This window comes from Malaclemys terrapin, chromosome 1, assembly GCF_027887155.1.
Source record: "Malaclemys terrapin pileata isolate rMalTer1 chromosome 1, rMalTer1.hap1, whole genome shotgun sequence".
Lineage (NCBI taxonomy): Eukaryota > Metazoa > Chordata > Testudines > Emydidae > Malaclemys > Malaclemys terrapin.
The window spans coordinates 26513624-26526204 of record NC_071505.1 but is presented as its reverse complement, the minus strand read 5'-3'; the positions used below and the strand labels follow the sequence as shown (position 1 = coordinate 26526204).

At 40.6% G+C, this 12581-nt stretch overlaps 1 protein-coding gene across 8 annotated transcripts in view; it reads left to right on the top strand.

Annotated features, from left to right (window-relative positions):
* Positions 1–12581, top strand: part of SRPK2 (SRSF protein kinase 2) — a 278856-nt gene that overhangs the window by 257238 nt on the left and 9037 nt on the right. For 6 of the 8 annotated variants that reach the window (XM_054018147.1, XM_054018111.1, XM_054018176.1 and 3 more), the window contains 3 exons: positions 732–801; positions 1469–1561; positions 2031–2123. In XM_054018147.1, coding sequence (XP_053874122.1) covers positions 732–801; positions 1469–1561; positions 2031–2123 — 256 coding nt within the window. The remainder of the gene's footprint in view (positions 1–731; positions 802–1468; positions 1562–2030; positions 2124–12581) is intronic. The other 2 variants (XM_054018167.1, XM_054018156.1) reach the window with 2 other exon arrangements.

Below are 12581 nucleotides of genomic sequence, written 5' to 3'. Positions count from 1 at the left end.
GGTCCGCCAAAATAAATGAGAAAGCAGGGCTGGCGTTAGACTCACTGGGGCCGAGGGCTGAAAGCCGAAGCCCAAGCAACTTAGCTTTGCAGAGCCCCCTGTGGTTTGGGGCCCTGGGCAATTGCCCTGCTTGCTAACCTGTAACGCTGGCCTTGGCTTTTAATCTACTGGATATACAGAAAAACTGTTGTTGTGGCAGAGGTGGGCTGTGGAATTTTTATAGAGGGCCTCAGAAAGGAAAAGATTGAGAACCCCTGCTCTAGAGAGTTCTGACCATGACACCAAGAGCCAGGGCCGGCTCCAGAGTTTTTGCTGCCCCAAGGATCGGCGGCACATCGGCGGCAGCTCTACCGCGCCACTTCATTCTTCTGCGGCAATTTGCAGCAGGTCCTTCCCTCCGAGAGGGACTGAGGGACCCGCTGCCGAATTGGCGCCGAAGAGTCGGACGTGCTGCCCCTTTCTGTTGGTCGCCCCAAGCACCTGCTTGCTGAGCTGGTGCCTGGAGCCGGCCCTGCCAAGAGCACATGCACTTTCTCCCAAGACTGTACTCAAGGAACTGCTGTTACTAGGTAAGTAACCTTTATGAGATTTAAGTTTAGTTATACGTCCTTTGGAAACACTTGCTTTGAAAGTAATTCTCTCTGTTTTAACATTTGACATTTCATTGTCAAAATTCTAAGATTAAAATAATTATTTCTGAAATACCTATAAATGTGTCTGTTATTTCCTAGGCATTTGAGCTTGCAACTGGAGATTATTTGTTTGAACCACATTCTGGTGAAGACTATTCCAGGGATGAGGGTATGTATCTTCTGAGATGTTTGAACAGCTTAGAGTAGTGTTTATCTGTTTTCTTGAGTAAACTGTTGATAAACATTGTGTTTTGGTATCAGATTGTAAATTCAGATTTTTTCTTTTTAATTTTAAGTCCCGTCGGTAGCATTAGGTGGGCAAACGCCCTTCAGCAGACACATTCATCTTGCTTAACAGCAGCGTGAAGGAATTAGACTACTTTCTTGTAAGATTTGCATATGTGTGAAAACCTGATTGAGAAATAACAGAGCATTTTAGTTACAAAAAGCAACACAATTGAGTTTTAATGTATCTTCTGTTTATTAGAATAGATATTTACCTTTGTGTATATATTGTTTGAAGTAGCTGGTTACTAATTTAAAAAAAAAAAAACAGAATTAACTCCTGCTTCCATCTATATACCTGTCCATTTCCATGCTTGTGTGCTTGTAGTGCCCCTTGCAGCGGTAACATGGGCATCATTCATTGTTCCTAAATGCTACTAATGATGCCAGAGTTCTGCTGATCCTGGAAACCTGTGCATGGGTTTGCTGCAAACATTGTTGATTTGAAACTATTTCTGATTTTTTACTAATTCCAGTTTCTTTCCTCTTCTTTTCATCCCATCTTTCCCTGCCCTTCCCACTCCTGTGCCCTTTTTTTCTCTCCTTCATAGACCACATAGCACACATCATAGAGCTGCTAGGCAATATCCCAAGGCACTTTGCTCTATCTGGAAAATATTCTCGGGAATTCTTCAATCGCAGAGGTAGTACCTCTTCTTTTTGAAAGGCGCCGTGATGCAGACAGAAGTGGAATAGCAGTTGCTGGTTGTAACGCATACCAATAAGGAACATTTTCTCAAGTCATATAACAAAAATCTATCCCTGCTATATAAACATTAACAAATTAAAAACAAAAAGCTCTGAAGACCTCCTTTTTTTTAGTTGCACTAATTTAAAGGGAACAATCGTTGACATCTTTTAAATCACTTTATTGGTAAAATCTTATCTTTAAAGGCTGCGCTTCAGTGATTTTGGATGTAGAAGTTTTGCTGGAAGTGCCTTTCCAAATTAGCCATTAAAAGTGTTTTGTCCACACACACATTAGTTTTCTTACATTTTTTGACCAGGATCAATCTATTTCTGTCTGTACCGGGCCAATGTTAGTGTGTGCATGCAATGTACTGATTAAACTGTTGTATGTTTCTGTTTTGCTGGCAATGTTCTCCAATGCAGATCACATAGCATTGATCATTGAACTGCTGGGAAAAATCCCTCGAAAATACGCTATGTTGGGGAAATATTCCAAGGAGTTTTTCACCAAAAAAGGTAACGGTATTTATGCAACACTAATTTAAAGCATAGTACTATCCAAAAGGAGAAATTGTACGTTCATTTATGATTACTGAAGAAATATATCAATTTAAGTGAGGACACCATGTTAAAGAAGAGTCCTGATAAATGTGAAATCACCATTCTTTGAAGAGCAGGAAGTTGCAGAATAAAAACCGTTTCCCTGTATCATTTATATTAAATGGTGTATTCAACAAAGTTATGGATATTAAGTAAAATATCTATGAAACCCTAGTGAACTGCTTAAATATGTGCAGTGTATCAAATACATCCTAATGTTCAATCCATTTCAGTTGATGTTTTATATGAAATAACTGTCAGGGAATATGCACTTTCTGGTACCATTGAAAGGAGTTAAAATACTTTCTGGAAAATATCAGTTATCTGTTTTTCATCTTATTTAGTGTTCAAGCAAACCCTCTTTATGTGGGTCAAACTGAGGGATGGGATAAGTGAGCACTCAACACAGAGATCATGTATCCTGCCATTATCTTACCATTTGTGTTTAGACTGAGTGCAGAAAAGCTAGTTGTGTGACACAAGGGTGGGTACAGCTTCCTTCCTCTGTCTGGATAGCGCTGTTTCATGTTAAGTATCACAGTACATTTAAAACAAATTTTTGCCCTGTGTGTGGTGTGGCACAGGGCAAAAAATGTTTTTAATGTAATATGTCATTCCCTTGATTCCATTGCCTTTTCGTCTTTGATTAGGTTAGTAGAATTAAACTAATGTAAATTACTTTTTTAAAATTTGTGGTAATGTGGGTGAATCATTCTGTTGTCAAGCTGCAGTATCTCCTGTGTCCCTTGCTAGTTTCTCTTCTCATTCAGTTGACCATATTCTTTTAATTATTCATGAAAAAAATAATGGATAATCTTCTAGTTGTCTAAAATTAAGTTAATACTAATAGATATTTTCAGAAGCTCTCTTCAGCAGGCTATGGAAAACACCGTCTTAGAATAGCACTTATAATGGCAGAGCTTAAAAAAATTTAATTAAAAAATTTAAAAAAGACCTTATAATTAAATTCATGGTGGAAAGTGGTGATGTTTGGTGGTTAAGCAGCAATAGGGACTGATGGGTTCTAGTCCCAAATCCAGCACTAATTCATTGTGGTGATGAGTTTAATGCACACATAAAATGCCATTTCAGTTATTGCTCTCTTCATAAGGATTGTGATGAAGTTGGCTGAAATACCAGTTTAGCACAGATTGACCAGCTTTTTGTTACGAAGGAATTAAAACCTTAAAATTACCTAGAAATTAAGTAATTAATTTCAGTTGTCTGTGCTGTACAGAAGAGGAAACTTTACTATTGAGGACATTTTAATCCTTTTGGGCAGTTTGTAAAAGTAATATAAAGTGGAAAAAGGAATTCATTTACTTCTAATGATTGTCTCATTCTCCTTTGATAGTCCCCTCTGAAGATTTCCACTTCTGGCAGGGCTGTCCTCAGTGGGGCCATGCACAATGCCTGGTGGATCTGAACTTTTAGTGCAGGGGTAGATAAGGAATCTGCCATCACTTCCTTTCCCAGCACAGTCAGCTGTGTTAAAATTCTTTCTAACTCATTCTCCTTTCTAATAGTTAATTGGCTTGTTACTTTTTTTTTTTAATTGATGTTAAAACTAAAAAGAACCCTCACTCCTATAAAGGAGTGTTCTGGTGGCCATTTTGTAGGAACCATTTCATTGTGATTTGTTCTTCTCTATTAAATAAGCTGCTCATTACCAATTGATTATTCTGATTATATCAATTAGTATTGTTCATGGTCATGGCTGATCCTGGCAGGAAACTGGGCTTCAAACACTGCTCCAGCTGTGTAAGGTAGATAAAAGTAATGATTTACTTTTATTTTTTTAATTTAAATCCATTTAAGTTTAAATCAGAATTTTTATTTACATGTTAAGTCTTTACATTCTTCCCAGTGCTAGACTGGATGTATGCACTTGTTACTTGAATTAGTTTTCAAATAAGAATTTTGGATTTTATATAGATTTTTTTTTCCACTAAGAAGTTTTCACGCTTAAAATGCTCAGGCTGAAAAATACAAGTCCCAGGCTTCATTAACATCCTTACTGTGAAAATAACATGAACCCATATACAAGACTGATAAATAGCCAGACCATAGAAATGGCAAATTATGATGGATGAGCAGTCAGTGGGGCTTGTGCACCTGAATCACTTGGATGCTTGTGAAAATTTCACACTTATCTAAATGTGGGCTTAGAAGTCCAATTTTAGCCTCCTGTTTTTAAAAATATCCTCTGTGTACCAAAAAATACAACTGTAGCCTCTGTTACAAATAATTATGCACATATTTAACTTTAAGCACTGGAGTAGTCTCATTGAAGTCAATGGCACTGTTCATATGAGTAAAGTTTATTACTTTGTGTTTTCAGGCTCAAGGCCTTAATTTTCAATATTTCGATTTTTTATGGTTTTGTAAAATTCAGACGAGAGCTTTGCATTATTGGAATTAAAAAAAAAAAAAAAATCCTAAAACCCCAGCATTTATAATTTGGTTCATTGTCAGTTGAAGTCCCAATAGCCCAGATCAAATTTAGGTTTACAAAGCCTCAACCGGATTTAAATCGATTAACAAAAATCAAGTGATGTAAAGCAATGATTTAAATCACTCTCCCCTGCAGCTGTGGCCCCAATCTGTAAACTGACTCCCTCGAGTGCCATTTGTGTTCTTTACCACTCAAGGAAGGCCCAAGCTGCTTGTTATGGAAGAGGCATTGAAAGCCCAGAATGTTTGTTGCCTTCTGCATGTCAAATACTGTGGTAGAACTGATCCCCCTAGACTGGGACTGCTTCACATCTAAATGCTGTGAATAAGTCTAGCCAGTCAATTAGATCAGAGGGCACTGTTGAAGCACACACTGGTTGGAAAGTCATTCACAGTAGACGGCTATGAAGAAGGTTGGGGGAGAAGAGCTGCATTTAAGGATTGAGTTTAAAGGGGTCTTTTGTTTCAACTGTCAGCTAGACTGAAGAAGAGAAAACATGCTTACAAATTGTCTGTCACTGGCCAGAAAGCATCAGAGGAGCTAGAGGGTTGGAATTTTTAATAATATTTGAAATTATTCATATGGGAAACCACCAAACATTAATTAACCATAAATTATGTTATTAAAGCCAGAGGCCAAATGGTACTTATATAATTGCCATAAACATGCTTAAAAAGCCTACATAATAAGTAATTTACTACAACCAAACAGGAACAAAACATTTTAAAGCATTTGATCAAGATACTTACAAACCAGGCTAAACCAGGGGTGCTTAGACCCATATTGGTTGGCTCCAGTCTGGTAAAGAGTTCCACAGGTTGACTGTATGTTGTGTGAAGAAATACTTCCTTTTGTTTGTTTTAAACCTGCTGCCTATTAATTTCATTTGGTACCCCTAGTTATTGTGTTATGAGAAGGAGTAAATAACACTTCCTTATTTACTTTCTCCATACCAGTCATGATTTTATAGACCTTTATCTTATCCCCCCTTAGTCTTCTCTTTCCTAGCTGCAAAGTCCTAGTCTTATTAATCTCTCCTCATATGGAAGCTGTTCCATACCCCAATCATCTTTGTTGTTCTTTTCTGTACCTTTTCCAGTTCCAATATATCTTTTTTGAGATGGGGTGACCACATCTACACGCAGTATTCAAGATGTGGGCGCACTATAGATTTATATAGAGGCAATATGATATTTTCTGTCTTCTTATCTATCCCTTTCATAATGGTTCCCAACATTCTGTTAGCTTTTTTGACTGCCGCTGTACATTGAGTGGATATTTTCAGATAACTATCCACAGTGACTCCAAAATCTCTTTCTTGAGTGGTAACAGCTAATTTAGACCTCATCATTTTATATGTATAGTTGGGATTATGTTTTCCAGTGTGCATTACTTTGCATTTATCAACACTGAATTTCATCTGCCATTTTGTTGCCCAGTCACCCAGTTATGTAAGGTCCCTTTGTAACTCTTTGCAGTCTGCTTTGGACTTAACTGTGTTGAGTAGTTTTGTATCATCTGCAAATTTTGTTGCCTCACTGTTTACCCATTTTTCCAGATAATTTATGAATATGTTGAACAGCACTGCTCCCAGTACAGGTCCCTGGTGGACACCATTTACTTCTCTCCATTCTGAAAACTGACCCTTTGTTTCCTCTCTTTTAACCAGTTACTGATCCATGAGAGGACCTTCCCTCTTATCCCAGGACAGCTTATGTGTCTTAAGAGCCTTTGGTGAGGGACCTTGTCAAAGGCTTTCTGAAAATCTAAGGACACTATATCCACTGGATCCCACTTGTCCACATGCTTGTTGACCCCCTCAAAGAATTCTAGTAGATTGGTGAGGCATGATTTCCCTTTACAAAAAACCTGTTGATTCTTCCCGCACAAATCATGTTCATCTATGTGTCTGATAATTCTGTTCTTTACTGTAGTTTCAACCAATTTGCCTGGTACTGAAGTTAGGCTTACTGGCCTGTAATTGCCGGGATCACCTCTGGAGCCTTTTTTAAAAATAGGTGTCAGATTAGCTATCCTCCAGTCATGGTACAGAAGCTGATTTAAATGATATATTGCATACCACAGTTAGTAGTTCTGCAATTTCACATTTTGAGTTCCTTCATAACTCTTGGGTGAATACCATCTGTTCCTGGTGACTTATTACTGTTTAATTTATCAATTTGTTCCAAAACCTACTCTGATACCTCAATCTGGGACAATTCCTCACATTTGTCCCCTAGCATGAATGACTCAGGTTTGGGAATCTCCCTCATATTCTCAGCCATGAAGACTGGTGCAAAGAATTCATTTAGTTTCTCCACAGTGGCCTTATCTTCCTTGAGTACTCCTTTAACGTCTCAATCGTCCAGTGACCCCACTGGTTTTTTAGTAGGCTTCCTGCTTTTGATGTACTTAAAAAATAATTGCTGTTACTTTTTGAGTCTTTGGCTAGTTGTTCTTCAAATTCTTTTTTGGCCTTCCTAATTATATTTTTACACTTCACTTGCCAGAGTTTATGCTCCTTTCTATTTTCCTTACTAGGATTTAACTTCCACGTTTTAAAGGATGCCTTTTTGCCTCTAACTGCTTCTTTTACTTTGTTCAGCTAAAGTGGCACTTTTTTGGTCCTCTTACTATGTTTTTTTAATACATTTAAATTGAGCCTCTATTGTGGTGTCTTTAAAAAATTTCCATGCAGCTTGCAGGGATTTTACTTTTGGTGCTGTACCTTTTAATTTCTATTTAACTAACTTCCTCATTTTTGTGTAGTTCCCCTTTCTGAAATTAAATGCTACCATGTTGGGCTGCTTTGGTGTTTCCCTCTGCTCTCCACAGGGAGGTAAAATTTTATTATTGGTCACTATTACGAAGGGGTTCAGCTATATTCACCTCTTGGAACAGATCCTGTGCTCCACTTAGGACTAAATCAAGAATTGCCTCTCCTCTTGTGGGTTCCAAGACTAGCTGCTCCAAGAAGCAGTCATTTAAGGCAGCGGTTCTCAGACTGTGGGTTGGGACCCCAAAGTGGGTCGTGACCCCATTTTAATGGGGTCACCAGGGCTGGCTTAGACTTGCTGTGGCCTGAGGCCAAAGCCTGAGACCCACCACCTGGTGCCGAAGCCCAAGGGCTTCAGCCTGGGATGACGGGACTCAGGTTACAGGCTCCCTGTTTGGGGCTGAAGCCCTTGGGCTTCTGCTTTGTTCCCCCTCCCCTGGGGAGTGGGGCTCGGGCTTTGGCCCCCCCACCCAGGGCAGTGGAGCTCGGGCGGGCTCAGGCTTCAGTCCCCCCTCCTGATGTCATGTAGTAATTTTTGTTGTCAGAAGGGGGTCGCGGTGCAATTAAGTTTGAGAACCCCTGATTTAAGGTGTCAAGAAAGTTTATCTCTGCATCCTGTCCTGAGGTGACATGTACCCAGTCAATATGGGGATAGTTGAAATCCCTCTTTATTATTTGATTTTCTTTTCTTTTTTTATAGCCTCTCTAATCTCCCAGAGCATTTCCCAGTCACTACCTATCGCCATCTTGGTCAGTAGTATGTCCTACTGTTCTATTCTTACTATTCAAGCATAGCATTATGTCCATAGAGATTCTGTGGCACAGTTTGGTTCATTTAACATTTTTACTTCATTTGACTCTACCCTTTCCTTCACATATATTGCTACTCCCCCACCAGTATGACCTATTCTGGCCTTCTGATATATTTTGTACCCTGGTATTATTGTGTCCCATTCATTATCCTCATTCCACCAAGTTTCTGTGATGCCTATTCTATCAATATCCTCATTTAATTTGAGGCACTTAAGTTTACCCATCTTAGTATTTAGACTTCTAGCATTTGTGTATAAGCACTTAAAAAAATAATCACTTTCTAGTTGTCTGCCATTATGTGATGTAATTGAATGGGTCTCTTTTTCATTTGACTATTTCTTGTCAGATCCTACCCATATTTTATCATCTGCCATCCTCTCCTCCTCACTAGGATATAGAGAAAGTCCATTAATAGATACTCCCCTAAGGGATGTCTCTGTCAGAACCACGTGCTACTCTGCACCCATTGGCTTTCCCCCAGTCCTTAGTTTAAAAACTGCTCTATGACCTTTTTAATTTTACTTGACCGCAATCCAGTTCCATTTTGGTTTAGGTGGAGCCCATCCTTCCTGTATAGCAGAGGTCCCCAAAGCGTATTGCGTGTCCCCTAGGGGGGCATGGAGGAACCTCCAGAGGGGGGATGCGGCGGTGCTTGGGTCAGCCCCCATGGGGGCCGGGAGGGAGCGTCCCCGAGGTCTTCTCCGCCCCCAGTCCTGCTCCGGTCCCGCCCCCGGCCATGTTCCTGGCTTCTGGCCGCATGCCTAGCCCTGTCCCCAGCCTCGGCACAGTTTCGCACCAGGCCCCAGCCTCAGTTGCTGGCCTTGGCTCCATTCCCGAAGCTGGGAGCAATGCCGGGAGCAGAGCTGCACCTGGCTGTGGGCCCGGCTGCCAGCCTCCACCACGGCCTGGCTGTGGCTCCGGCTCCGCTCCTGTCCCCAGCTGCGGCCCTAGCCATCAGCCCCCTTACTCCTGTCCGCAGCCCCACTCCACCCCAAGCTATGGCCGCACTCCAACTGCTTAGGCTCCACCTTTCCCAAAAGGTTCCTCAGTTCCTAATAAATCTTAACCCCTCCTCTGTACACCATTGTCTCATCCATGGACTGAGACTCTGCAGTTCTGCCTGTCTAACTGGCCCTACAGATGGAACTAGAAGCATTTCAGAGAATGCTACCATGGAGGTCCTGGACTTAATCTCTTACCTAGCCGTCTAAATTTGGCCTCCAGGATCTCTCTCCTATCTTCCCTTTGTCATTTGTACCTACATGTACCATGACTACTGGCTCCTCCCCAGCACTACACAGAAATCTTTGTAGATGTCTTGAGAGATCCGCATCTTAGCACCTGTCAGGCAAGTCACCATGTGGTTCTCCTGGTCATCACAAATCCAGCTATCTGTGTAGCTTCTAATGATTGAATCCCCCATTGCCATTACTCGTTTATTATTTTCTTAGTCTTGTTGCTGCAGCTCTAACCATACATCTTTCCCACACTGCAAGTAATAGTAATACTGCTTATTATTCTCACGGCCTTCTTTTACTTGCTAATTGGGGCCTTTTCCTTACTAGCCACAAACCATAAAGCAGACATTATTTTCTTAACCAAGCTTAGAATAATGTTAATTCTTTTAATTTCATAGCCATCTCTACATTCTCCACCTTAAAACCCTACATACTATATGGGTTTTACATTAAGCATTTCAAACATTCTTCTACGATTTTGCAACATCAAATACAAAATCAAAATTACAATTACCACAATCACATAGAGGACTAACAAAGCTTTGAATGACAGTCCTCACCATGGGTGTAATCCCACTTTGTGTGCTTCTTCCCATCAGGAGAAGTTAGTTAACTCCTGAATTTCCTGTTCTTGGCTATTAAGCTTTTAAAATCCAGGCTCAAAGGAGGAATACAATGCCAAGACTTGAATACTGCTTTTAAAGCATACTCCTGTAAACTAGTTATATTATGAACAATGGGTTTGGGAAGTAAGGTCTTTCCATTTATCACCGCAATGAATTTTGGCCAGTGAAAATAACAGTTTTTGGGTCCATATCAAAAGTGGTTACTTCCGGCCACAACATTTATCTTTGCCAGCATAAGCAGTTTTGACTTCACCAGTTCCCCAGTATCTGTACTGTGCTGTTTGGAGATTGTTTTAGGTGTCCCTCAAGTGCAAGCAACAGGACAAGTCTGGAGCTTTCCATACTGTCATTATCTTGCAACAGTATTTGAGGAGGAGAAACAGTACCCCTACTGGTATTACTCTTAACAATGGTTTCAGTGACCTGGTGTTCTGCAGTTTACTGAGATGGATAGCATAAGTGGCATAAGGACCTGTGTGTCTTTTCAACAATTAACATGATAGTATTGGACCTTTGTGATGTTTTGTTTTACACCAATCAGTATGATCTCTGTCATACCTGTGGTGATAAAAGTGGGAAATTTACCTTTCTCTCGATCTGTGAGGGTGCCTTGGTTTGGTGCAGTGCCTACCCTCCATGCACCGACCATGTTATGGGCCTGGCTACTGCCCTGTTTTGATGATATTCATTGGTTTGGTTAACTATTTCTTCTACTTTATGCTGTACTTCCGCAAGCAAATTAACTACGTATATCTGCATAGCATATACATTAAAAAGTTCTTAATTAATGAGTTCTTTGCTTTGCTCATTCTTTGAGCTTAATACAGCTGCAGCCAGCTTGTGCTGGAATGCTCAGTCGTGTTCCCACCAGGTCTCTGGGTCTGCCTGGTTTCAGATTGATGCTCTGGCTTCAAACGACCCTGGTACATCACTGGCGGCTAGGCCCCACTGGCTTCATCTTTGAATTGATTCAGGTGCCTTTACCTCTGCATTTTTATTAACAAGATCTTTCCCATAATCCTTCATCATTTTGCCATAAAATTGGCCAAACTGTTGCGGGCATATTCCTTTTGGCAAATGCAGTGAAATCAAATTAAACACGGTTATATGTATAAAATGAACATCATTGTACAGCACTTCTTTAAGGAGCCTTAATATCAATTCATCACTGCATCCTGCCTCCATCTTGGGGCATTCTGGGTTTATTTCTTTTCAATGGATGGTGTTTGTGCCACCCTTAGTTCTACCTTCCCTGATTCTTAAAAGGGTATTTATCAATAAGCCCTTGTTTGATTAAATTTTACAGGAAACACAAAACATGTATTATACCTTGTATACACATATGGAAAGTTCAAGGTACCAATCCCTAAATAGGGATTGATGCTGTGATTGTCAGTTCTTACACAATCACCCTGTTTTTGCTTGTCCTTGCAGAATTATATGTGATATCCAGTAGCATTGTTTATTTCACACCATAACTGAATTGGACTTTCAACTGTCATTTCAATATATACTCAGATTGGGATTGTTGTTTCTGCATTTTATTGAGTCACGTTCTCCATGCACAATCACACCTGTCTCTGTACACTATCAACAGCCTGAAAAACAAAACACAAGTTCTGATGCTCTCTTAGTGGGAACCCCTGAACAGTTTTAACTGAGTAGCATGTAGCCATCGATCCTTGCTTTTAGGTCCTGATTCTATTCGTGCTAGATCAATTGCAGCACTGGCGATTTGTATTACGTAGTAAGGGCCTTCCCATCATGATGCTGGAAACATGTTTTTTTCTGGGATTAAATGCTCCATGACTCTGCTGTTTTTCTTGCTCGCTTCCTCATGTCTGGAATAAGCTTTTACTTTAACCACATATACCGCTGAATTACCCAGTTTAGTTACTTGTTTTCATACATAGCACAAAAGGGCTTGATAGTGTAAAGGCTTGTGATCTGCACTGCAAAACAAATTCATACTCCACCAAGGGAGGAATGTTATTAAGGCATTACAGATCCTTTTAGAGTCTGAGCATATTACACCAGCCAGTACTTGTTCCTTTTTACAGAGTGATAATGCCTCCGCGCCAGCAGCCAATTCCACATACATCGCTGAGCGTGTACTGCATCTGCACTGCACAGGTTCAGCCTAAACCGAGGGAGCCCAAATTGCAAATTCTGTGACTGGGGTCCCTTTTTCAGATGACCCATCAACATATATTGTCAGAACCTCAAGGTGCAGCCCTTCAGAATTTAAATTAAATACTGCATGTGATGGGTTGTACCCCCGGGGCGTAGTCTGGGAGCCGTGGGAACTGCTGTGCCCCATAAGCCCCCTAGCTGGGCAGGCCTCACTTCCCACACAAGAAAACTCCTGGAAACACCTGAGGAATAAAGACTGAATTGGGGGGATTTCTAGCCTGTGTATGGGAACTTCGTGGACTGCTTGTGTCATCAGTCAGGGTGAGAAATTGC